Raw genomic sequence first — 24,879 nt, 5'->3', positions numbered from 1 at the left:
AATGGTTATTGCAGAACTTAAAAATATTTTTAAATTTTAAGGAAGAAGAAATCACAGTAATCCTACTAGCCAAAGGTCACTAGTATTAACATTTTAATGCATTCTTCAGTGTTTCCTACAGGTAATTCATGCTTGTTTATATTGTTATTGTTTATATTGCTCTGTGCCTACTTTATTCACTTAATATTCAATTATTAACATTTCCCAAGTCAGTAGAAGTTCTTAATAAATAAAATTTCAAAGGCTATACTATTACATGGTCATACCATAATTCACTTAACCATCATTTTGTATTTTTAGAATTGTTCTACTTTCCCTGCAGAGGAGATCCAAGCACCTCTTTCCTGCACTTTCATATATATTTATATAAACACTCGTATAAACTCTAGAATATTCCCTCCAGGCCTTCCCTCTATGGTGTGCTAATAACATACACTGATAACAGCTAATGTTCATTGTGTGTTTACTATGTGCCAGGCACTGTAAGAAGGGCTTTACATTAAAAGTAGGTACCATTATTATCATCCCTATTTTACAGATGAGGAAACTGAAGTACCAAGATGTCAAGCAACTTGCCCAAGGCCACCCAGATAGGGAATGGTAAAGACAAGAAAGTCTATATCAGGTTTTGCAGCCCACATGACTAACCATTAGGCAACAGTGCCTCTCAGCTTATATCTATAGACTTCTTATATGAATTCCATTCCACACCTGAGTTGCTGATCCTGAGATATTGTTTGAGTTCTTGCCCAGCTCACTTGTCCCAAACATGTGTTCTCCACCTGGATTTGGGGTGCAGTTGCTAACAATTCCTTTACTTATTACCCGTTTCTTGCTCTTGTAGTTATTATAGTTTCACTGCCAGCTCCTCCAGCCCGCCAGCTAGAACACCCATCATCCCAACCAGAAATTGGGACATATCATCTGATAAAAGGATTCTTTTTCCTACTTTGTAAATTTGTTTTTACGAAAAAAAGATGTATTTTAAGTGAATCATTATACATTCAATAAAGAGACTTTATTGAAAAGAATTTAAAATAGAAGCTGCCCTAGAAAATGAAAGACACGCCAATAAAAAACAACAGGTTGTACACATTGGTAACAAAAATATACAGGTTGTCTAGAATCCTAAAACGAAATAAGAGAAAAGTATTTTCACTTCTCAACTGTAATCCTCATAAAAGGTGTTATCTCTGCCTTTGTCTAGGTTTATATTTTGTGTTGACAACTGCAATATCGTTTCAACAGCTTTTTCATGGCTATATTCTAGAAAATTAGGATAGAGAGACTTCATTACCAGAAAAGACTTTGTGTGTGTTCTGCTAAATTGAATTTTTCAATGAGTGTGGGATTTGTGTTTGCTTTTGTCACGTCTTTTAACTAAACAGAACACACTCAAGAGCAGCCCGAGCTAGAACTTTTCTCCAGTTGATTCCCTCTCTGTGGTGGTCTCTAATGAACTCTCCAAAGTTACTTCCCAGGAGGAAAATGGCGTTAGAATCCTCCTCCAACAAGAAGCCTCTGGGTCCAGGGTCTTTTCCACTTCCTCACCTGTCCTCAGGTACCCGCCTTGCTTTATCATATCCGTCTTGGATCGGCCAGGAGCCAGGCACCCCACTGTATGCAGATGAGATGGACCAGAATAGTCCCCGCCTCCTCAGCTCAACGTAAGTTTAAAGTAGCAGCGTCCTTTTCCAAGTTCTGTTTTTTGTTTTTCTGTCAGGTCCCTTTAATTATGCGCAGTTTAGACTCAGATGGGTCCCTGTAAGTGCAGCCATCAATCACAAATCACAAAAGACTCAGAGTGCCGACAGACGTGGTTGCAATCTGTCTCCATTTTTGGAGAGAAAACTAATTTCGTGAACTTCACAAAGTAAATGGGTCTAAAATTTTAAAATTAGAAAAATTATCCCCTCAAGTACCCTCGTCTGGGAAGTTTTAATAGCGGTAACCTCAAGCTCGCCCAACTACTTTCAACTCTTGTTCTAGTTGAATGAGAATCAAAAGAAAAAGGACCACTGGAGATCAGGAGAAAAACTGGAGGATGCGGGCATCGATCCCGCTACCTCTCGCATGCTAAGCGAGCGCTCTACCATTTGAGCTAATCCCCCACCGCTGGCCACGGCTGCTTATCTCTTCCTCTAGAGAGAGAACAGAGCGTTTAGAAGCGAAGATAAATATTCTTGACCACATTCTTGTCCCTGTTTCATGGTTAAGGCCAAAGTAACAACAACAACAAAAAAAAGCCTCTCTCCTTCGAGCCGGAATCGAACCAGCGACCTAAGGATGGCTATGCACACCAATCTACAGTCCTCCGCTCTACCAGCTGAGCTATCGAAGGGAGTGAGGGGATAGGTTCTCAACCCATCTTCATAACTTTTAGTCCTTTTTCTAGGCTTCGTGTGCTTTCTACCGCGTTGCCTTCGTGATTCCCAGGTTCCTTGGGCACGAGATCCTCCTTGCGGACCTCCCAGCTCCTCACGGCAGCCGCCCCGAGCGTTCGCATCGCCGACCTTGCATGGGCTCTGAGGACTAGGTCAGGGGCCTGGCCCCGGGGAGCCGGCCGTTGGCCCGGGACGCGGCTTAGCCGTGTCGGCACTCAGGGGTTCGGGAAACGCCAAAGACGCTTTAGAAACAAGCGAAGGCCGTGACCCGGCAGCCTCCCCGCTGAGCGCAGACTCAGTGCCCCGCTCGCTCAGAACTCGGACCGCATGTCCCCGTTTCCGGGATTCGCAAAAGATTCACACCGAGGAAGCTACGGGTTTGGACCTGTTGTTTGGAAAGTAATGTATTATCAGAGAAATCCTTATGCAGAAAGGACCGTAAATCATAGGAAGCTCGACAAAAACGTCCTTGTCTCCTTCGAGCCGGAGTCGAACCAGCGACCTAAGGATGCCTCTTAAGGGTATTAACTACAGTCCTCCGCTCTACCAGCTGAGCTATCGAAGGGACGTGCAGAACCCCTGCCCCCGCCCCCTGAGATTCAATACCTAGGAACCAGAGCGCGCTCAACCCTTACCCAGAGATGAAACTGAGCATGCGTAATGGAGGGAGTGGGGCGCGAAGGGAGTACGTGCCCGAATGTTGTTTTACGCGTGCGCAGAAAGACTACCCGGCGGTGGCTCGCGGAGCCCGGCTGCGGTAGGAGTGAGTACCGAACTTTCGTGTCAAGACTCAAGACTCCTCCGCGTGTCTGTCGCACTTTTTCTTTACTCTCGGTGTTAGGGGAGTTACTGTCGGGTGTGGTTTCCCTATTCTGTAACCTTTATGTCTCCTCACCCCTCGTGTGAGGGGTCCGTGGTGCAGGGTGATGCGTCCGACTACGAATCAGAGGACCGTAGGTACGATTCCTTCCAGTCTTGGCGTTTTTGTCCCCTTAGTTTTCAAAATCAGAGACTTTTACTACTTTGGGGTTCTCCCAAGCACAAATGCCGAGAGTTTACCACACCTCGAGGGCGGAGAGCCACCAGGCTTGGTTTCCGATGCCGCCTGTCGAACTTTCGAGATGTTGAGAGGTTCGCGAACACTAATAACGGGACGCCGGTAGCCGGGCGAGGAGGACGGCGCGGGGCAGAGCCGAGGAAAGGAGGGGCGGTTCCCGCGGGCTCCAGGTAGGAAGTGGGGAGGGAGCGCCAAGGTCAAGCCCGCAGTTCCCAGGACAAAGCTGGTTAATGTCGCGGCGCTGCGTCTACCGCGGCTCAGCTCGTCAGGTCTTGGAAGGTATTTGAAGACGTTGCAGTCACCCAGTTACTAAACCACGCCAGCCATGCCCGACAATGCAGAGGGAGCAAAGTTATTTACAAGGTTCTCCCGCTCCCATTTTACATTTCATTTAACAAACCCCTTCTTGGTTGTCAGCAGAGCAGAAAAACCGTCTAATGATTTGGGTTCTGCCCTCAAGGGCCTTTCAACCAAGAGGGCATAATGTTGGTTTGAGCAAACTGAGTTTTTATTTTGAAGTTATTGATCTTATTTGTGGAGAGGGGTTTAGAATTAGTTCTTAAGTCTCCCCAAGTAAGGTAACAGCTCCCCAAAGTAAAAGTTTTAATATAATGTGAGGATGAGTTAAGGAAGAGAAAATGCGAGGTTAGGGAAAAGGGCTAGTCATTAAGTGGGAAAGCGGCTTCCTTAAGGCCACACAAACATGGTTAAAAGGAGTTAAAAATTTAGAGGTTGGGGCAAGCACAGGCTATTTGAACGAAATGGTGAGCTTTATTTTTGTTTCATTTTGCCATTTTTCGCACGTAACAAGCCGGTAGCTCTTTAAAGTTATATAGTGTCTCCGAGAGTTAAAAAAAATACTATTTCTGTGAGAGGCGGGGGAGATGTGTCGCACCCCTCCCCCGAAGTTTATGGAAAGAACCTTGTAAATTAGGCTAAGAGGAAAGGGCCTTCATTTTGTTCGCACTGTCTTATTTTATAGGGTGGCAAGTCAGGCGTTTATTATCTGCGGAGGTCACTGTCGTGGCCATCACTGCACTGTGGCGGAATCCTGGCCCCTTGGTGTAACCCCTTCCTGATGCACCCTCTTCCAAAACAGCCAGCCAGATAAGAGTGACGCGTTCCAGGAGGGCCAAGACGTTTCTTGATTTCTGGCCCTCTTACTTGTGATAGAAATCCACACAGAGCTAATGTAAGCAAGTGGCATATATTACGGTGATACAGGAGTGTCCCGCGGAAACCATGGAGGAGTGGTAACTAAGCCTCCTTGTGGTTTTCCTCAGCGCCTCTCAGCTTCTCTCTCTGCTTCTCTAGTGCACACAGTTGGAAACATGGTGCTGCACCCCTCCATCCCCACTACCCTGAAAATTCCTGACCTTTATCCCTTAGTCTCTTGCCGAAGATTGAATATTTAGTCCCTCCGCCTGGCCCCAAATTTATATGTTGAAAACCTAATGCCCAACTGATGGTATTAGGAGGTGGAGCCTATGGGAAGTGATTAAGTCGTGATGTCACAGCCCTCATGAATGGGATTAGTGCCCTTATGAAAGAGGCCTCAGAGAGATGCCTCCTCTCTTCCAGTCATGTGAGCATACGGTGAGAAGGGTTGGACACATATGATTGCATCCCTCTTTCCTAGGATGCCAGTGAAAGATAATAAAGATATACAAGAAGAAAAAGTCTCCTGCCACATGGAAAACGAAGTAGGTACAATCAGCAAACCTGAGCTTTAAAATAATTTCTGGGATTGTGGAAAGCAAGTGAGATTGAATAGATACATGGCCCAAAATGGAGAAAATCACAGCTCAGAATACACGTTCTAGAAGCTTGCAGAAACAACCATTTTCCCTATGGAGCTCCGAAGAGGCTTCAGGCACAGAGGCAGCAGCTCAGAGGTCGGAGGCCCACAACAATGTGCAGCTGCTGCAGCCTTTGCCCCAGCTGGAGCTACCTGGAGAACTGCTTAAGCAGAGTAGATTTGCCTGGGGAGAGCCTATGGGGTGAGTATAGGGCTGGGGAGAGAGGCAGAGTAGAGCCTAATAATAAGAGACCTGGAGAGAAAGAAAGGCTGCCCCACCCCACTGGCAATTAAGTTGGCAGTTTGGAGCATCTTGGGCCAGCACCATAGAAATGAAAAACCCTGCTTATCCCCAGGACCCAGGCATTTTACAAACCCCAATCAACGTAGTCCTTGATTCATGAATATGAACATATGTCTACTAGACATTTGAGAGGAAACAAAAACAACTTAAAGTCCAAGATGAACAAACAAAATAACTGATCCAGGAGGAAACAGATGATGCAAGGAATAATACAAAACCACTTTTTAAAATGCTAATTGATGTTCTCAGGGACACCAGAACAAGGTGGTATTAAAAGGAGCAAGGAGAGAAAAGTTGACTTCTTGAAAACTAAGAGTGATTGCTAAGGTGAAAAATAACACTGATTATGGCAAAAGATCAAATTTCGAGTTATAGAAGATAGAATGGAAAATATCTCCCAGGACACCAGAATAGAGAGAGCAGAAAATATACACCTAAAAGCATGGCGGATAGACCCAGAAGACACAATGGCTATCTAGTCAGAGTTCCAGAAAGGGAAAACAGAGACAATGTAAGGAAAGGAATGTAAGAAAGACATTAGTTATTGAAAGGGCCATCCAAGTAGGATGAATGAAAAACAGCTGTGTCTGGACACAGCCTAGTGGAATTTTAAAGCATTGAGGATAAAGATGAAACCCCCAAAGCTTTCATAGATGGGGAAAAAACAAAAAAAAAAAACAGGCTAGCTACAAAGGAATTAGAATCAGATTATGATCAGATTTCTTATCAGAAATACTGGATGCTAGAATACAATAGAGCAAGGCCTTCAAAGTTCTGTGGGGAAATAATTTTGAACCTACAATTGTATAACCAATCAAAGTAGCAATCCATATGAGGACAAATAGATAATTCACACAAAGTCTCAAAGTTTAAATCCCGTGATTCCTTTGTGAAACAAATTTAAAAAAAAAATATTACTTGAGGTTCTTATAATGATTGGTTTCTCCAGGAAGCAGAAGCTGACACAGAATTAGAGTACAAAAGTTTACTGGACGGTAACATCCGTGAACAGAAAAGGGGAAGACACAGTATTGGGTGGGGGTAGCCATCAGACAGTGACGCAGACCTGACAAAGTCTCTGCCAGCCCCCTTTGTAGCTGCAGAGCAGATTTCCCTTTAGTGGAGTCCTGAGTGGGGCAGAAATGGCTAGGCCCTTATACAGCCTCCTTGTCAGAAGCTGACAACCTTGGCCAGGAAACTGAGGTGAGTCCTGAAGAAGTTAACGCCAGGAGGCTCTCAGTTAACCATCCTTCTTGCAGCTGGGCAGTGAGTCCTTTCTGGAACGGCAGTCTAGGAGCAAATACTCTATGTCTGCCACAGATGTACTTCATCAAAACAAAAATCCAAGAAAGAGGAGTACCCAGGATTTAAAAAGAAGAAAGGGACCAACTCAGGAACTCAACGTAAATCCCAGATTAACAGTGATGCAACAAGCCAAGAAAGCAATCAGGACGAATTAGGAAAAAACAGAAGAGGTCAGAGGGCTCAAGGAAGATGATCTTTGAAGAAGAAAATGGATTCTTTCATAGTGAACGTGACGAAGGACCAGGAAGAGCTTAGGGATGTGATAAAGGCATATTGATTTTCTCAGCAAACCAAAACTGGGAATTTCTAAAAAAGTACATAGAGCTTCATAAAAGACTCATGGTCCAAATATACGGCAAACTGAAAACTGGCATGATTTTGAGAAATTGATGACCTGTGTTGTGGGCTAACGTATGCCCCCCCACTTATATTGAACCTCGAACTTTCAGAATGTGACTATACTTGGAGATAGGGCCTTTAAAGAGACAATTAAAATGGGGTTGTTAGCGTGGGTCCTCATCCACTTTGACTAGTGTCCTTATAAGATGAGGATATAGGGAGAGGGAGAGACACCAGACACACAGACAACCACGTGAACACACGGCAAGAAGGCACGCACCTGCAAGCCCGGGAGAGAGGCCTCAGAAGAAACCAAGCCTGCTAACATCTTTATCCTGGACCTCTTGCCTCCACAACGGTGAGAAAACAAACTGTTGTGTAAGCCACCCAGTCTGTGGTATTTTGTTATGGTAACCCTAGCGAACGAATACAGGCACGGTGAGGAAAGAGAAGTTTGCTTTCTTTTCTGCATCCATTGGTATGGTTTCCATGTTTGTTTGACCACATGCAAACACGTGTGGGGCAGACAGTCCCATAGTTGTCATCTAATACAGCATTTAATAACAGTTGCATTTATTTATTTGTTTATTTGGTAGTGTTTGTAAATGCTTGGCATTCTCGTTATTAGCAATAGAGTGTTTTTGCATTCTTTTTTTTGAATTTTTGAAGTTATTTTATTATTTTTTATACAGCAAGTTGTTATTGGTTATCTATTTTATACATATTAGTGAATACATGTCAATCCCACTCTCCCAATTCATCCCACCACCACCACCCCCAACACTTGCCCCACTTTCCCCCCTTGGTGTCCATACGTTTGTTCTCTACATCTGTGTCTCTGTTTCTGCCGTGCAAACCGGTTCATCTGTACCATTTTCCTAGGTTCCACATACATGCGTTAATATACAATATTTGTTTTTCTATTTCTGACTTACTTCACTCTGTATGACAGTCTCTAGATCCATCCACGTCTCTACAAATGACCCAGTTTCGTTCCTTCTTATGGCTGAGTAATATTCCATTGTATATATGTACCACATCTTCTTTATCCATTCATCTGTCAATGGGCATTTAGGTTGCTTGCATGACCTGGCTATTGTAAATAGTGCTGCAGTGAACACTGGGGTGCATGTGTCTTTTTGAATTATGGTTTTCTCAGGGTATATGCCCGGTAGTGGGATTGCTGGGTCATATGATAATTCTATTTTTAGATTTTTAAGGAACCTCCTTACTGTTCTCCATAGTGGCTGTATCAATTTACATTCCCACCAATAGTGCAAGAGGGGTCCCTTTTCTCCACACCCTCTCCAGCATTTGTTGTTTGTAGATTTTCTTATGTGCCCATTCTAACTGGTGCAAGGTGATACCTCATTGTAGTTTTGATTTGCATTTCTCTAATGATTAGTGATGTTGAGCAGCTTTTCATGTGCTTCTTGGCCATCTGTATGTCTTCTTTGGAGAAATGTCTATTTAGGTCTTCTGCCCATTTTTGAATTGGGTTGTTGTTTTTTTAATATTGAGCTGCATGAGCTGTTTATATATTTTGGAGATTAATCCTTTGTCTGTTGACTCATTTGCAAATATTTTCTCCCATTCTGAGGGTTGTCTTTTCTTCTTGTTTATAGTTTCCTTTGCTGTACAAAAGCTTTTAAGTTTCATTAGGTCCCATTTGTTTATTTTTTTTTCCCATTACTCTAGGAGATGGGTCAAGAAAGATCTTGCTGTGATTTATGTCAAAGAGCGTTCTTCTTATGTTTTCCTCTAAGAGTTTTATAGTGTCTCGTCTTACATTTAGGTCTTTAATCCATTTTGAGTTCATTTTTGTGTATGGTGTTAGGGAGTGTTCTGATTTCATTCTTTTACATGTAGCTGTCCAGTTTTCCCAGCACCACTTATTGAAGAGACTGTCTTTTCTCCATTGTATATCCTTGCCTCTTTTGTCATAGATTAGTTGACCATAGGTGTGTGGGTTTATCTCCGGGCTTTCTATCCTGTTCCATTGATCTATATTTCTGTTTTTGTGCCCGTACCATATTGTCTTGATTACTGAGGCTTTGTAGTATAGTCTGAAGTCAGGGAGTCTGATTCCTCCAGCTCTGTTTTTCTTTCTCAAGATTGCTTTTGCTATTTGGGGTCTTTTGTGTCTCCATACAAATTATAAGATTTTTTGTTTTAGTTCTGTAAAAAATGCTATGGTAATTTTATAGAGATTGCATTCAATCTTTAGTTTGCTTTGGGTAGTATAGTCATTTTCACAATATTGATGCTTCCAATCCAAGAACATGGTATATCTCTCCATCTGTTTGTGTCATCTTTGATTTCTTTCATCAGTGTCTTACAGGTTTTTTAAAAATTTTATTTATTTATTTTGGCTGCGTTGGGTCTTTGTTGCTGCGCATGGGCCCTCTCCAGTTGCAGCGAGCAGTGGCCACTCTTCGCTGTGGTGCACGGGCTTTTCATCATGGTGGCCTTTCTTGTTGCGGAGCACGGCTCTAGGCACACGGCTCTAGGTACACGGGCTTCAGTAGCTGTGGTGCACGGGCCTAGTTGCTCCGCGGCATCCTCCCGGACCAGGGCTCGAACCTGTGTCCCCTGCATTGGCAGGTGGACTTAACCACTATGTCACCAGGGAAGCCTGTCTTATAGTTTTCTGAGTACAGGTCTTTTACCTCCTGAGGTAGGTTTATTCTTAGGTATTTTATTCTTTTTGTTGCAATGGTAATGGCTTTGTTTCCCAAATTTCTCCTTCTGATCTTCCGTTGTAAGTGTATAGGAATGCAAGAGATTTCTGTGCATTAATTTTGTATCCTGCAACTTTACCAGATTCACTGATTAGCTCTAGTAGTTTTCTGGTGGCATCTTTAGGATTCTTTATGTATAGTATAATGTCATCTGGAAACAGTGACAGTTTTACTTCTTTTCCAATTTGTATTCCTTTTATTTCTTTTTCTTCTCTAATTGCCATGGCTAGGACTTCCAAAACTATGTTGAATAATAGTGACGAGAGTGGACATCCTTGTCTTGTTCCTGATCTTAGAGGAAATGCTTTCAGTTTTTCACCATTGTGTTTGTCCTATATGGCCTTTATTATGTTGCAGTAGGTTCCCTCTGTGCCCACTTTCTGGAGCGTTTTTATCATAAATGGGTGTTGAATTTTGGCAAAAGGTTTTTCTGCATCTATTGAGATGATCATATGGTTTTTATTCTTCAATTTGTTAAAATGGTGTATCACATTGATTGATTTGCATATATTGAAGAATCCTTGCATCCCTGGAATAAATCCCACTTGATCATGGTATATAATCCTTTTACTGTGTTGTTGAATTCTGTTTGCCATATTTTGTTGAGGATATTTGTATCTATATTCATCAGTGATATTGGTCTGTAATATTCATTTTTTGTAGTATCTTTGGTTTTGGTGTCAGGGTGATGGTGGCCTCATAGAATGAGTTTGTGAGTGTTCCTTCTGCAATTTTTGGAAGAGTTTGAAAAGGATGAGTGTTAGCTGTTCTCTAAATGTTTGATAGAATTCACCTGTGAAGCCATCTGGTCCTCGACGTTTGTTTGTTGGAAGGTTTTTAATCACAGTTTCAATTTCAGTGCTTGTGATTGGTCTGTTCATATTTCTTCCTGGTTCAGTCTTGGAAGGTTATACCTTTCTAAGAATTTGTCCATTTCTTCCAGGTTGTCCATTTTATTGGCATAGAGTTGCTTGTAGTAGTCTCTTAGGATGCTTTGTATTTCTGCAGTGTCTGTTGTAACTTCTCCTTTTTCATTTCTCATTTTATTGATTTGAGTCCTCTCCCTCTTTTTCTTGATGAGTCTGGCTAAAGGTTTATCAGTTTTGTTTATCTTCTCAAAGAACCAGCTTTTAGTTTTATTGATCTTTGCTATTGTTTTCTTTGTTTCTATTTCATTTATTTCTGCTCTGATCTTTATGATTTCTTTCCTTCTACTAACTTTGGGTTTTGTTTCTTCTTCTTTCTCTAGTTCCTTTAGGTGTAAGGTAGATGGTCCATTTCAGATTTTTCTTGTTTCTTGAGGTAGGCTTGTATTGCTATAAACTTCCCTCTTAGGACTGCTTTTCCTGCATCCCATAGGTTTTGGATCGTCATGTTTTCATTGTAGTTTGTCTGTAGGTGTTTTTTGATTTCCTCTTTGATTTTTTCAGTGATCTCTTCGTTATTTAGTAACGTATTGTTTAGCCTCCATGTGTTTGTGTGTTTTACGTTTTTTCCCCCATAATTGATTTCTAATCTCATAGAAAAGATGTGGTCAGAAAAGATGCTTGATTTGATTTCAGTTTTCTTAAATTTACCAAGGCTTGATTTGTGACCCAAGATGTGATCTATCCTGGAGAATGTTCCGTGTACACTTGAGAAGAAAGTGTAATATGCTGTTTTTGGATGGAATGTCCTATAAATATCAATTAAATCTATCTGGTCTATTGTGTCATTTAAAGCTTGTGTTTCCTTACTAATTTTCTCTCTGGATGATCTGTCCATTGGTGTAAGTGAGGTGTTAAACTCCCTCACTGTTATTGTGTTACTGTTTATTTCCTCTTTTGTAGCTAGCTGTTAGCAGTTGCTTTATGTATTGAAGTGCTCTTATGTTTGGTGCATATATATTTATAATTGTTTTCTCTTCTTCTTGGATTGATCCCTTGATCATTATGTAGTATCCTTCCTTGTTTCTTGTAACATTCATTATTTTAATGTCTATTTTACCTGACATGAGTATTGCTACTCCAGCTTTCTTTTGATTTCCATTTGCATGGAATATCTTTTTCCATCCCCTCACTTTCAGTCTGTATGTGTCCCTAGGTCTGAAGTGGGTCTCTTGTAGACAGCATATATATGGGTCTTGTTTTTGTATCCATTCAGCGAGCCTGTGTCTTTTGGTTGTAGCATTTAATCCATTCACGTTTAAGGTAATTATCGATATGTAAGTTCCTATTACCATTTTCTTAATTTTTACGGGTTTGTTTTTGTAGGTCCTTTTTTTCTCTTGTGTTTCCCACTTAGAGAAGTTCCTTTAGCATTTGTTGTAGAGCTGGTTTGGTGGTGCTGAATTCTCTTAGATCTTGCTTGTCTGTAAAGCTTTTGATTTCTCTGTTGAATGTGAATGAGATCCTTGCCAGGTAGAGTAATCTTGGTTGTAGGGTCTTCCCCTTCATCACTTTAAATATATCGTCCCACTCCCTTCTGGCTTGTAGAGTTTCTGCTGAGAAGTCAGCTGTTAATCTTATGGGAGTTCCCTTGTATGTTATTTGTCATTTTTCCCTTGTTGCTTTCAATAATTTTTCTTTGTCTTTAATATTTGTCAGTTTGATTACTACGTGTCTTGGCGTGTTTCTCCTTGGGTTTATCCTGCCTGGGACTCTCTGAACTTCCTGGACTTGGGTGGCTATTTCCTTTCCCATGTTAGGGAAGTTTTCGACTATAATCTCTTCACATATTTTCTTGGGTCATTTCTCTCTCTCCTCTCCTTCTGGGACCCCTATAATGTGAATGTTGTTTTGTTTAATGTTGTCCCAGAGGTCTCTTAGGCTGTCTTCATTTCTTTTCATTCTTTATTCAGTTCCGTGGCAGTGAATTCCACCATTTGGTCTTCCAGGTCACTTATCTGTTCTTCTGCCTCAGTTATTCTGCTATTGATTCCTTCTAGTATATTTTTCATTTCAATTATTGTATTGTTCATCTCTCTTTGTTTGTTCTTTGATTCTTCTAATTGCTTGTTCTTTAATTCTTCTAGGTCTTTGTTAAACATTTCTTGCATCTTTTTGGTCTTTGCCTCCATTCTTATTCCGAGGTCCTGGATCATCTTCACTATCATTATTCTGAATTCTTTTTCTGGAAGGTTGCCTGTCTCCACTTCATTTAGTTGTTTTTCTGGGGTTTTATATTGTTCCTTCATCTGGTACATATCCCTCTGCCTTTTCATCTTGTCTGTCTTTCTGTGAATGTGGTTTTTGTTCCACAGGCTGCAGGATTGTAGTTCTTCTTGCTTCTGCTGTCTGCCCTCTGGTGGATGAGGCTATCTACGAGGCTTGTAACAGTTGCTTTTAAATGAAGGAGCTGATGCCCAAAGATGTGAAATGGCTTACCTTCAGTAACAAAGTTGAACAACGGCAGATGAGAGTTCAGATCTCCTGAGTCACTAGCCAGGACTCCTTGCTTGGCACTACTTGTCGCCAATTGGACACTTGAGTTAGAAGGACTGGATGCTGGACTGCTCCCTGGGAGAAGGGAGGTTGAAAGACAGTTTCTGATGTCAGGCAAGGTTCAGTGATGACCAGGATTCTGGGAGTAGGAAAGTGTTGGTTTATTCAAGGGGACTGTCTTTTCATCTCTTGAACCTAAAGATCAAGTTCCTGAAATTTGTTAACAATGGAGCTCCATGAAAATGCTGCCAAGATGCCCTGAGATCTGAAGGAAAAAGCCGTTGTTCAGCTTGGAAGAATACCTTACACACATCAACATGAGAGGGCTTTCACGCTCTTCCTTTCAGTTAAGGAGACCTTTTGCAGATCACAAGGCTCTACCAAGAAAGGTTAAGTAATTTCCTCAGACTGACCCTCCAAATTGGGGGAGGAGGGATGAATTCAGGTTTGCTGATTCCTCATCCATGGCTTTCTGTAAATATTTACTGTGTCCGGGAAGGTTATTTGTGAGAAAGCACAGAGGTGATGTTTCCAAAGTCAGAAAGGGAACCATGCTGGAGAACTCCAGGGGAGCTACAGTTGATTCTTGTTATGCCTGCTAGTTAGGTTCTATAGAAGTCACCGCAAACAGTGATTTAGCGAATACGGAACCATTGCTTCTGGGGGAAATACAGGGTTAAGTTCCCTTAAGCCTCTGTTCACAACGTTTTCATCATTAAGTGATCAGTACACGACCTTGTTTTATGCATGTTTCTGTAAGGACACCTTATTTAATGCATACTACTGATCCAGTAACATGGAACTCATGCCCAGCAGCACTGTTACTCATATCTGAAAGAAGCTTATCTAACATACAGATTTTTTCCATGAGGCACATCGTAATTTCTTGCACTTAGGAACACTAGGCAGCACTGTGCTTTTAAACATTTTAAATAGTGAAATTACCAACAAAAAGCACAAAAGTGCAAAACAAAGTGGCACTTGTTTACAGTAAGAAAGCTGAAACGAAAAGAACGTCGTCTTGTCGGTCTCAGCTGGGAGCAGGCACTCTGGGCAACTGGCATGTTTTGCTGTTCTGTATATCTCTGTGAATGACCACGAAAGCACCCTGAGTATTGATTTTGGGGTTACAAATAAATATTAGCAGGTAGGCAAATTTGCAAATGTGGAATCTGTGATCGTGAGAATTGACTATATTATTAAGTCACACTAAATCCTGAATTATATGCCGAATCACTACCTCGAAAGCTCTTAATGAGACTAACCCCCAGCTCCCCACCTCCATTAAGCAGGTTAACAGGAGCCATTTGTACTACAGGGAGACAGCAAGACTGACCCATCCACTTCCCAGGGCTCCATAAGCCTCTGCAAACTCCCTTGCAGTCTTTCACACTCAGGGAAAGTAGAGCTCTCATCTTGTTCACACAGTGTCTTCCCCAAAGGTATGATTTGGGGGGTGGGGGAGGGAGGGGGAGGCTGTTGCAGGGAGATTTTCTTCAGAGATTCATATTCCTTTAACAGCCTTTTATTTACTCTCTACTACGTGTTAGGCATTGTTGTAGTGCTGGAGACGTAGCAGTAAACAAAACAGACAAATCCCTCCTCTGATGGAGCACACATTCTTCAGGGGCAGACAATAAATTGACCGTAAATAACATATAGAGTAGGTTCAACAGTGGTGAGTACCAGAGGGAGAAATAAAGCACAGGTAGATCCAGAGTGTGGAGGGTACTGTGCTTCTGACAGTGGAAAATTGACGTAGGAGAAAAGCAAAATAAATTGCTACAGTATATATACGTATACACACACACACACACATTTATTTTAAATGGTTGCAGATAAAATTCCTTTAGAAAAAGTTAAAGTTTGCTAAGTTGTATTTCCTTTGTACTATGAAGAAATAATAAAGGATTGCTAATTTAATAGTCTGACATAAGTAACGGTATATTTTTACTAATAGAAATTTCACAATTTGTACCTTATTTTGTACAATGGAGAAATTGAGTATAATTTCACTTTTATTATGAATAGATAACATTTGAAGTCATGAAAAGATTGTACATCTCATTGTATGAGTGGTATTGAAATGCCTTATTTTTATATATAATAGCAAAGGTTCTCATTCCAATCTTATGGAATCAGAATAATGGAACAGGCTATATTAACTTGGATTTACAGACCTTTGTATTCACTTTTAGTGGGGAGGGGACAAGTTAGAATATACTGAGGGTAAACTCTGTTTTGACATTAAATAAGTATTGTTTCTGACTTTACAGAATTCACATATGTCTTAGGGCACCAGCGTGGTGTAGTAATTACGCAGATAGATGGGAGAGCTAGACTACCTGAGTCCAAATGCTGGTTCTTCTGTTATTAATGGCATGAGTTAATGTCTCCAACTTTCCCATCTGTGAAATGGGAAATGATAGTACCTACCTCATAGGGCTGCTGTGAGGATTAAATGAGTCAATCTGTTTTAAGCGCTACACTAAGAATAGGGCCTGGCACATAGGAAGCACCATACATATGTTTGTTTGTTATTAAAAAACATATTAAGTTTTCTTAACACTATCTACACATCCTAGAAAATTGTGGCAGGAACTTTATCAGAATTTAAAAGTCACAGCTGTTTACCAATACCGACTACTCTAGAATCACTTTTTAAATTAAAAAAAAAATCCACCTTGAGGCGGAGGCAGGGGAGAAGTGAGAGGTGGCGCGGCGGGGTGTCGGCGCTGGGGGGCGCGGGCAGCGCGAGAGTGAGCCCGTGACTGAGTGAGTTTATCCCTGCGGGCGGTGAGAGGCCTGGAGCCTAACCCGGAGGAGCAGGGTCGCGGCGACAGCTAGCAGCGGCCCCCCTCGCGGTCCCCGGGCTCGGCGGCGCGGTAGCGGCCCAGTTGTGAGGAGGCGGGGAAGCGAGTGTCCGGCGCCAGCCACGGACGGCATGGACGTGGGCCCGGACCCTGGGCTGGTGCAGAAGTTCAGCTGCCTGGGCACCGCCGACAAGGACGTGCTCGTCTCTGAGTTCCAGCGGTTGCTCGGCTTCCAGCTCAACCCGGCCGGCTGCGCCTTCCTCCTGGACATGACCAGCTGGAACCTACAAGGAGCAATTGGCGCCTATTATGACTTTGAAAGCCCAAACATCAGTGTGCCGTCTGTGTCCTTTGTTGAAGATGTCACCATAGGAGAACGGGAGTCGATATCCCCTTATGCTCAATATATAAAAACGCGGCGGATCCAAAATTCTGGGGCAGAGGCCTGGCCTCCAGGGGTTTGTCTTAAATATGTCAGGGGAGACCAACTTGGACATGTGAACATGGTGTTGGTGAGATTGCTAAACCCCCAGGAGATTGCAGATGTCAGCGTCCAGATGTGCAGCCCCAGCAGAGCAGGAATGGATCAGGGACAGTGGCGGATGTGCACTGCTACAGGACTCTACTATGGAGATGTCATCTGGGTCATTCTCAGTGTGGAGGCGGGTGGACTTCTAGGAGTAGCACAGCAGCTGTCATCTTTTGAAACGGAGTTCCACACACAGCCACATCGCAAGGTAGAAGGAAACTTCACCCTGTTTGCCTCTCCCCAAAAGAACCGACAGTCAGATGAAAACAAAAGACCCTGGGGGTTCCGGGTTCGACTCGATCAGCAAAAACACACGGACTCCCGCGCCTGACCAAACCGAGCAAGATGAGACTAGACTCCCCCAGAACTCTGTAAATCTGTCCCCCAGCAGTCACGCAAACAACTTATCAGTCGTGACTTACAGTAAGGGGCTCCGCGGGCCTTACCCCTTCAGTCAGTCTTAAACGGGTGTCACCAAGAAGAAAAATTAACGAAAGACACAAGGCTTGACTCTGGGAGGGGAGGGCAAGGGGTTCCTCTGGATTGCAGACCACATCGCAGGGACCTGTGGCTCTGACCCCCATCCTGGAAGAAGAAGAAGAATCAGAAAGACTAGTTATGAGTGAACTCAGCGCGCGCGCGCGCGTGCGTGCGTGCGTGCGTGTGTGTGTGAGAATGCTGAGTGGTGGGAGTGGTGGTAAGGCTACCAAGAAGAAATCCTCGCAGCCACTTTGGGTTTTATTAGGCGTCAGTCTAACAAGTCATTAGGGCGCTCGGGAAGGAAAAAAATGTTTAGAATGAGGGGAAAAAAGCCATCTTTTAAACAAAAATTATTTTGCCTACAGACAGCTTGTAGTTTTGAGCACATGTTAATGTTTTCCCCTCTTTCCCCACTTTTATTTTCTTAGATAAGGGGTAACATTCTGTGTATAGAAGAGCCGCTTGCTCTGGAAGCAATTCAGGTTCAAAGCTGGCACGGGCTGCGTGGGGGCTCTGTGGGTGGGTGCTATAGGAGGGCGCCGGCCGTGCCACCTGATTCCACAGGACTCTGACCCCACTTGTTTTTAATGGCATCCGCCTGTGGGTCACCACACTCTTCCTCTTCTTTTCTCTTTAATCTTCTGTTGATTTACACCTTTGACGTTTGTATTTGTCAACCCTGTGTCTTGTTAGCATCAGAACCTCTTGAAGACCAAACTTCCCTGTGTGGCCAGCAGAGGAAGCCAGGAGGACAGATCTCAGGTGACGGGGGAGTTTGTGAGGCCGAGAGGTGACCTCCTGCACACACTCGTGACAATTCAAATTGCTTTCCTTCCACGTTTCTCTTGGCGGAGAGAAACGCCATCCCGCTTACTGCTCTTTCGGGTTCTTGGTACACAGCGGCTCCCCATCCACTCTGGGAACGGTGCCTCTGTGCTGTGTATATGTGCGTGCTGCGTGCACACACACACGGGTGTTGGTGCAGCTCACCAGCGAGTGTGCAGCCGGCGAATGTGAAGGTGTCCCCTGCTTCTCTGTTGTCACACAACTCCCTTCCCGGCGTTTCCCTCCAGTTGTCCTTTGTGGTGTTTTCGCAGCCTGTTAGTGGAGGCTGAGCTGTTAAGGTATGAAACTGGAGCCCCAGATGGGGAATTTGCCGTGGGGAAGGGCCACACTTACTGACTGCGTGATCTTGGAGACCACATTTTGCTGGGAATGAAAGGACCCCCTCCCTGGGCAGGATGCTTAGCTATTGGGAGGTGGCGGGCAAGGCACAGCCCAGCCAGAGCACAGGTTGGTTGGCTGGCTGCTCCCTGGGACAGGTGGCCCCACTGGCATCCCGCGCGTTCCGAGCAGGTTGAGATGTGGATATCTCCACAGGAAGCTCAAACCAGGCCAGAACAGCTGTGTGCCAAAGATACAGGAGTATGCAAAGTCCCTCTTCTCTTCACCCCCCGTCCTTCCCTCGAGTCTTGGTTCGTTTGGTAGCCGGGCATACGGATCTAGGGTGCCATTGCTGGGTCACCTGCCTGTTGCCACACCCCCATCCCCCCCGGCTGTGAGACAGCAGGGAGTCCAGCTCACTGATTGGCCGCAGGGGGCATGTGGCCTGGGTGTGGCTGAGAGTCTGTCTGGCTCTGTCTGGGTGTCTGAGTTCCCAAAACGCCTGTTGTTTGTTCCTCCTCGTCCACTTCTGAGACGGTTATGTTTTTCAAGCTTGACTGTGAGAGAAAAGCTTGTATGAAATTCTCCCTTTGCCTCCCCACCTCACCCCAAATAAAAGGGGGCGTAAACATTGGTCCACTGGAGAAGCCCCGGGGGAGGGTGGAGCCTGCCTGCTGAAAGGGCAGTGCCGCTGGGGCTGGGGCCGGACTAGAGCTCACACTGGAGAACCTACTTTCTGTGCACACACAGAGCACCCCATTCCCAGCAGAGCAGAGGGGAGTCCCTGCCAGGTGCCCAGGTCACCACAGGTCCAAGCCAGGGGCTCACGATGGCTTTTTGTTTGAGGGCCCTATTGGGCCCAGACTGGTGCCACTGTTGCTGCCAACCTCCGGGGACACCGCCACCCTGGAGCCCACACATGCCCAACAATTCTGCTCACTGGATAGTCCTCAAAGCATCACATCTCCAGCTGCCCCTGCAGGATCATGGGAGGCTTTACACCCGTTGGTCTCCGGGCTTCCTCATCTCCCCCACACTAGGTGCCCCTTCCCCTTTTTCCAGGGGGGCTGCCCGCCGTTATGCAGCAGTGGCTTCACGGGTCCCCGTCAGTGGGTCTGGGCCTGCCACAAGGATTCTGCTCCTCCCCTTGCTTTTAGGCAGTCTCACCTGGCAAGGTAATTGTCCCAAGCACGTTGGCTTCTCTCCCAAGAACAAACCCTTTCTGTGCACATCTTTGGAGCGGTGCGCTCCTTGCAGAGGCCAGAGTGAGCGCCAGCCGCGGAGTAGGGGCGGAAGGAGTCCATGGTCCTCCCAGGGCCTGGCGGCCCTTAGTACCATTCGTCCTGCCTCTTCTCGCTAGTGTGGGCTCTGAGCAAGTCCTCAGAGCCCCTCTTTTCCACTGCCTAGTGGGCCAGCAGAGGCTACCCTCTCAGCCCCAGTAGTCTGTTCCTCTTGGACTCCTTACCAAGTGGCAGGCTGCCTCTGGGCAGGACCACCAGTGTCTGGCACCCGCGAGGTGAGGCAGGCAGCATCCTTAAGGACCTGAGGCCAGCAGGGGAGGCAGAGGGGCTCAGGCTTGGGAGGAACCTGTCTGTTTGCACGGAGTGAGGTGTGCATGTGTGCACGCGTGCCTGCTTTTCTTTTTTTGCCATGGGGACAGTTGAATTGGGGGCATTTTTCTACAAGAAACAGCCTTCTCTTCCCCCAGCAAGGACTGGCTGTTACCGAACGTCCATCAAAGGCACTTTCAGCCAGGAGAGAACCTCACCAAGACAGCTGGTGTGGCCCAAGGGTGGCCCAGGTGGGAAGTGGGCATAAGGATAAACCCCTCCCCAGATTCACTGTGAGCCCCAGTGGGAAAGGGTGGTGGCATTGCCAGGGCCCAGCACTGCAAGCTGACTGCCCGCCCCACCCTGCCTCGCCTTTTCTCTGTCTCCTTGGGTGAATGCTGGAGCTGCTGCCCTCTCCTTCTGGACAGTGGTGTGGCAGCGAGCAAGCTGGCTGGCTGTTTGCGGTGGGGCCTCCTGGTGCCTGGGAGGCGACAAAGATGAGGCAGTTTCTCCTGACTGTATACATGAATATTTGTATGATTAACACAGACTAAAAAAAACCCTGAAGAAAAAAAAAAATCCAACTTCTCACTCACTTGATTAACGTTGCAGTTATTGGTCAGGCAAGAGAAGTGGCAGGTAGCCCTACGAAAGGCACACGGGCTTCCCAAGGAAGCAGGTGCTGCAGGTAGCAGGGGAAGGAGGAGGGCACAGAGGAAGCCTTCAGGAATTTGCTCTTGAGGAATTTGAGGATTTTGAGTCTTCGAGGATTTACTTGAGGAAGTCACTGGGAATTAAGTAAGGGCCACTCCCTAGAGGAATCTTCTTGAGCAGCAAAGGGCAGTTGAAGAGAAAGGTAGATAATAAAAGGAGTGACAGGAGTGACAGTTCTTTTGAAAATAAAAGAACCCTGGGAAGGATCTGGGCAGGGAGGCGTAGAAGGTTCGTTTTCAAGGACAAATGTAGTTGGAAGTATAAGATCATTGTGGAGAGGTAATATAGTGCAGCTGTTAACATCATGGACTTGAGGACCAGCCTGCTCTACCCCTCACTAACTGGGTGATCATGGCCAAGTTACTTCACCTTTCTGTTTTAGACTGTCTGAAAACTGGGGAATAATAATGCTGATAGTACTTGTCCCACAGGTTGTTGTGAGCATTAAGTGAATATGTAAATATTAAATATATAAAGCTAATATAAGGCTCTTAGGACAGTGTCAGGTCCTGAGCACGGGGACTGTTGGTTATTATTGTTCGTGCAACAGATTTTTAATTTATGAAAAAATGAATCATGTTTTTTCAAATACAAATGCACCTGTGATCCTAAAACCCAACACTTTCCTCCACCTTTCAAATCCTTTAGCTTGGGGGATGGGATGTGCTGAGAAGAGGTAAGAGAGAGAACTAAGAAAAGCAGGAGATAAGCAGGGAAGTGAATCATTTTAAAATCTATTAAAGCTTTACCCTCTTATTCGGAATAACATGTATCTTTCAGGTTTTGGTAGCTGAAAATTAAATTTCCTAGTATGCTATATATGGAGTTAAAAAAATAAATTCCATGCTAAATACAATAAACTTTTGAAATGAAGGCATTTTATAGAAAATTGTTATGCTAATAAGTTAATCAGTATATAGGCAATACTTTTCATTGCTTGGTGGCTTTCATTTTTTACTTTCATAAAGCTAATCTAGGTTAGCTTTAAAATATTGCTTTTTGCAATTATAATAATTCTGTTTAGTAAATAGTGTGTATACATGCCCAAATAGATCATTCTAAAAAAATTAGAGAAAATTTTGGAATTTCATTCCCAAAGTGAATATCTGTACTAAAAAATTTCCCCCAATTATTCTTCACCAGAAAAGAAAGGGTGTCGTAGATGAAAGGAGATGAATCTGGAGATGAATTTGGACATCTCAGGAGTGGAGATATTTGGGTACCAGAGCAGATTACTCAGAAGTAAGAAGAAAACACCCTCCCAGGTAAGATGCTTCTTCCTGGCCCTGGGAACAGGGATGTGCCTGGGGGTTCTCAGGCGTTGGAGAAGCTGATAATCAGATTTTCAGCTATGAGAAAGCTCCGTTGGCAGCCCAGCTGTGAGCAGAATGTGTTAACCGCTGTCCTGTAACTGCTGATATGATTCTGGGAATTTAGTTTTGCTTCTTGGGGACAGCCCTGGAATAGCATGAAAATTCCAGAAAATTGTATCACATTTTGGCACTGAGCATGTTTAAGTCCCCTTTTGGAGCAAGACTTTTCTCAGAAATGGTATATGTTGTGAGAATTAATCAACAGGTATTTATTAGTCTCTTCATTTTTAGCACTGTGCAAAGCACATATTAAATGCTGACTCTAAGATGTAGTTCCGGAAATCACTGCTAGCTTGAGCCACCTACAATTTGGAAATGGCTTTGTTTTACAGAAACTGGTTATACGTGACTGAATCTAAATTTCTGGCCCTTTTTGGTCTAGAACTGCTCAGGAATAATATGAAGATGACTGTTACTTAGGTGCTTAGGAGGGCTGAAGGCTGGAAGAAGAGGGGTTTTGGAGAGGAGGACTTGTGTTTCTTGAATAAAGGTCTTTCTCTGCTTGGAGAAGGACTGTTGCCTGGAAATGGACATTCGCCTTCTTATCAGTGAGGAGTAAGGGCTGGCTGGCTGATGAAATTTAAAAAAAAGATCACTCTGAAACTGAGCCAGAGGTTTGATTGGGTGCCAAGCTAACGTATTAATTTTTCTATTAATTAAATTAATTAATTTTGCTATTAATATGCTAAGCCTCCCTAAAAACTAAGGATTCTAGCAGCTTCTGCATTTCTAGCAGGTAGGAATTTCTTTATTCTATGACACAGGTTAAACATTTACTCATTTAACAAATATGCCCCAACTGTCTACCATGTGTCAGGCACTCTTTTAAGCAATAGGAATTCAGGGCACAAAACAGACAAAAATCTTAGGCCCTGTGGTGTGGGAGAAAGATAAAAAGGTACTAAGGAGAAAAAGCAGAGAAGGAAAATAGGAAGCGTGAGGTGGAGGGTGTTAACAGCCCTAGGCAGGGTGGTCTAGAAAGCCTGCAAAGAATGACATTTGGGAAAAGATCTGGGGGAAGTCTCTTGATGGTGTGTTCTAAATTAAACTTTGGCTTAGAGCTGCAGTTTAACAGGATAGCAAGAAATTTCACTTCAGCCGGGTGTTGAGAGTCCTTCCCCTTCTTCAGATTATAAGGGGTCTGCAAGGGTTTATGTCTTTGTCCCCTGGTTGCTCCTGAGGTCTCAGTGTCCAACCCTGTGTGGTTACTTTGAGGGGCCAGATGTGGGCCCAAGAATCTTAATGTCTACAAAGTCCTGACTTAATTTTGTCACCGAGGCATCCAAGTGCTGTCTCACCAGAGCCTCTCCTCTGTGGGGACACAAGTCTGGGCTACTCTGGGAACTGCGCCCCCGAACTCTCCAACCTGTTTTTAGTCTAGAGGCCCCTCATGATGGGGGTACGTCTCTTCCTAAAATTTCAGCACACATCTTTTTTTTCTTTCTTTTTTTTCTGGCCGTGCCGCATGGCTTGTGGGGTCTTAGTTCCTCGACCAGGGATTGAGCCTGGGCATAAGAGCGTGGAGTCCTAACCACTGGACCACCAGGGAGTTCCCAGCACGCACCTTTCCAACAGCCCAAACAAAAGCATACATAGGTGGTTGTTTTCCATGTGTCTGACTACCTTTGTTTTTAACCTCTGAGGCTAGGGCAGCAAGGGAGTGACCTTTTAAAGATAAATCAGGAGGGCTTCCCTGGTGGTGCGGTGGTTGGGAGTCCGCCTGTCGATGCAGGGGACACGGGTTCGTGCCCCGGTCCGGGAAGATCCCACATGCCGCGGAGCGGCTGGGCCCATGAGCCATGGCCGCTGAGCCTGCGCGTCCGGAGCCTGTGCTCCGCAGCGGGAGAGGCCACAACGGTGAGAGGCCCGTGTACCGCAAAAAAAAAAAAAAAAAAAAATCAGGAGAGCACTCATTCCTTCGAGTGAGATTCCTACAGTACTAAGGACAAACCAAAATTAATGTCTAATAAATTACTTGCCATTCATTCAAATAATTTGGTCTCTAAAATTATTTCTATTTGTCAATATACTCAGAGAACTGAATGAAAAATACTTTTGCTCTCCCTTTGCCTATTAGCATTATGATTATTCGTGCTTGAAGTTGAAGGAGGGAAGACATTCCTTTACTAATATCCTGTTACCCAGGCTATTTCCTGTCTCTCCCTTCTGCACCCTACACCAGTTGGGGTAGATTGCCAAAAGTTCAGTTTATCTAAAAATTCCAGTAAATGTGAAAGCGGAGGGTTGACAATGGTGAGCAGAGAGATTTGGAGACTAAAACAGGGAAATGAAGGTCAAATGTAAGAAAGGTGGAAGTGGGAGAGGAGGACAGGGAAGGAGATGGAGTGTTGAGAAACGGAAGGGAAGGGACAAAGCAGAAGGTAAAATTAAAGAGACAGGATGAGGGAGTGAACCAAAAGAGGAATATAGAATATGGAGTCAAAACGACAAGGAAGAAACAAGTGAGGAGCACTGATTCAGTGTTGAACTCGTACAGCTCTGGAGGTCAGAAGTTTGACATGGGTGTCAGTGGGCTGAAATCAATGTTTTGCTAGGCTGTATTTCCTTCTGGAGGCTCTAGAGGAGAATCCATTTCCTTGAGTTTTCCAGCTGTCGGAGGCTGCCTGCACACCTTGGCTTATGGCCCTTTTCCTCTTCCATCTGTAAAGCATATCTCTAGTCATTCTCTGATTGTCAATTGTATCTCTCTTACCATTCTTCTGTCGTCACCTGTCTCTCTCCATAGTCAGGAAAGGCTCTCCATTTGTAAGGACCAGAGTGATTAGATAGGGCCCACTTGGATAATCCAGGATAATCTCCCTATCTTAAGGTCGTTAATAATCACATCCATAAAATCTGTTTTGCCATGAAAGGCCTGAGAATTAGGATGTGCACATCTTGGGGGA

At 44.3% G+C, this 24,879-nt stretch overlaps 1 protein-coding gene and 3 non-coding genes across 4 annotated transcripts; 1 reads left to right on the top strand and 3 right to left on the bottom strand.

Annotated features, from left to right (window-relative positions):
* The first annotated feature begins 1,488 nt into the window (after positions 1 to 1,488).
* On the top strand, positions 1,489 to 17,324 carry LOC132508387 (protein ILRUN-like). Its single transcript, XM_060128561.1, is given in 5 exon segments — positions 1,489 to 1,667; positions 2,995 to 3,141; positions 3,381 to 3,611; positions 16,180 to 16,959; positions 16,961 to 17,324. Coding segments are annotated over 5 exon segments (1,533 nt in total). The 3' UTR covers positions 17,157 to 17,324.
* Positions 2,039 to 2,111, bottom strand: TRNAA-AGC (transfer RNA alanine (anticodon AGC)). The gene has a single exon. It is a non-coding gene; the product is annotated as a tRNA-Ala (tRNA).
* Positions 2,253 to 2,341, bottom strand: TRNAY-GUA (transfer RNA tyrosine (anticodon GUA)). Its single transcript is given in 2 exon segments — positions 2,253 to 2,288; positions 2,305 to 2,341. It is a non-coding gene; the product is annotated as a tRNA-Tyr (tRNA).
* Positions 2,859 to 2,949, bottom strand: TRNAY-GUA (transfer RNA tyrosine (anticodon GUA)). Its single transcript is given in 2 exon segments — positions 2,859 to 2,894; positions 2,913 to 2,949. It is a non-coding gene; the product is annotated as a tRNA-Tyr (tRNA).
* Positions 17,325 to 24,879: the final 7,555 nt, after the last annotated feature.

Source organism: Lagenorhynchus albirostris, chromosome 17 (assembly GCF_949774975.1).
Source record: "Lagenorhynchus albirostris chromosome 17, mLagAlb1.1, whole genome shotgun sequence".
In the NCBI taxonomy this organism is placed as follows: domain Eukaryota; kingdom Metazoa; phylum Chordata; class Mammalia; order Artiodactyla; family Delphinidae; genus Lagenorhynchus; species Lagenorhynchus albirostris.
This window is presented reverse-complemented; position numbering and strand designations above follow the sequence as displayed.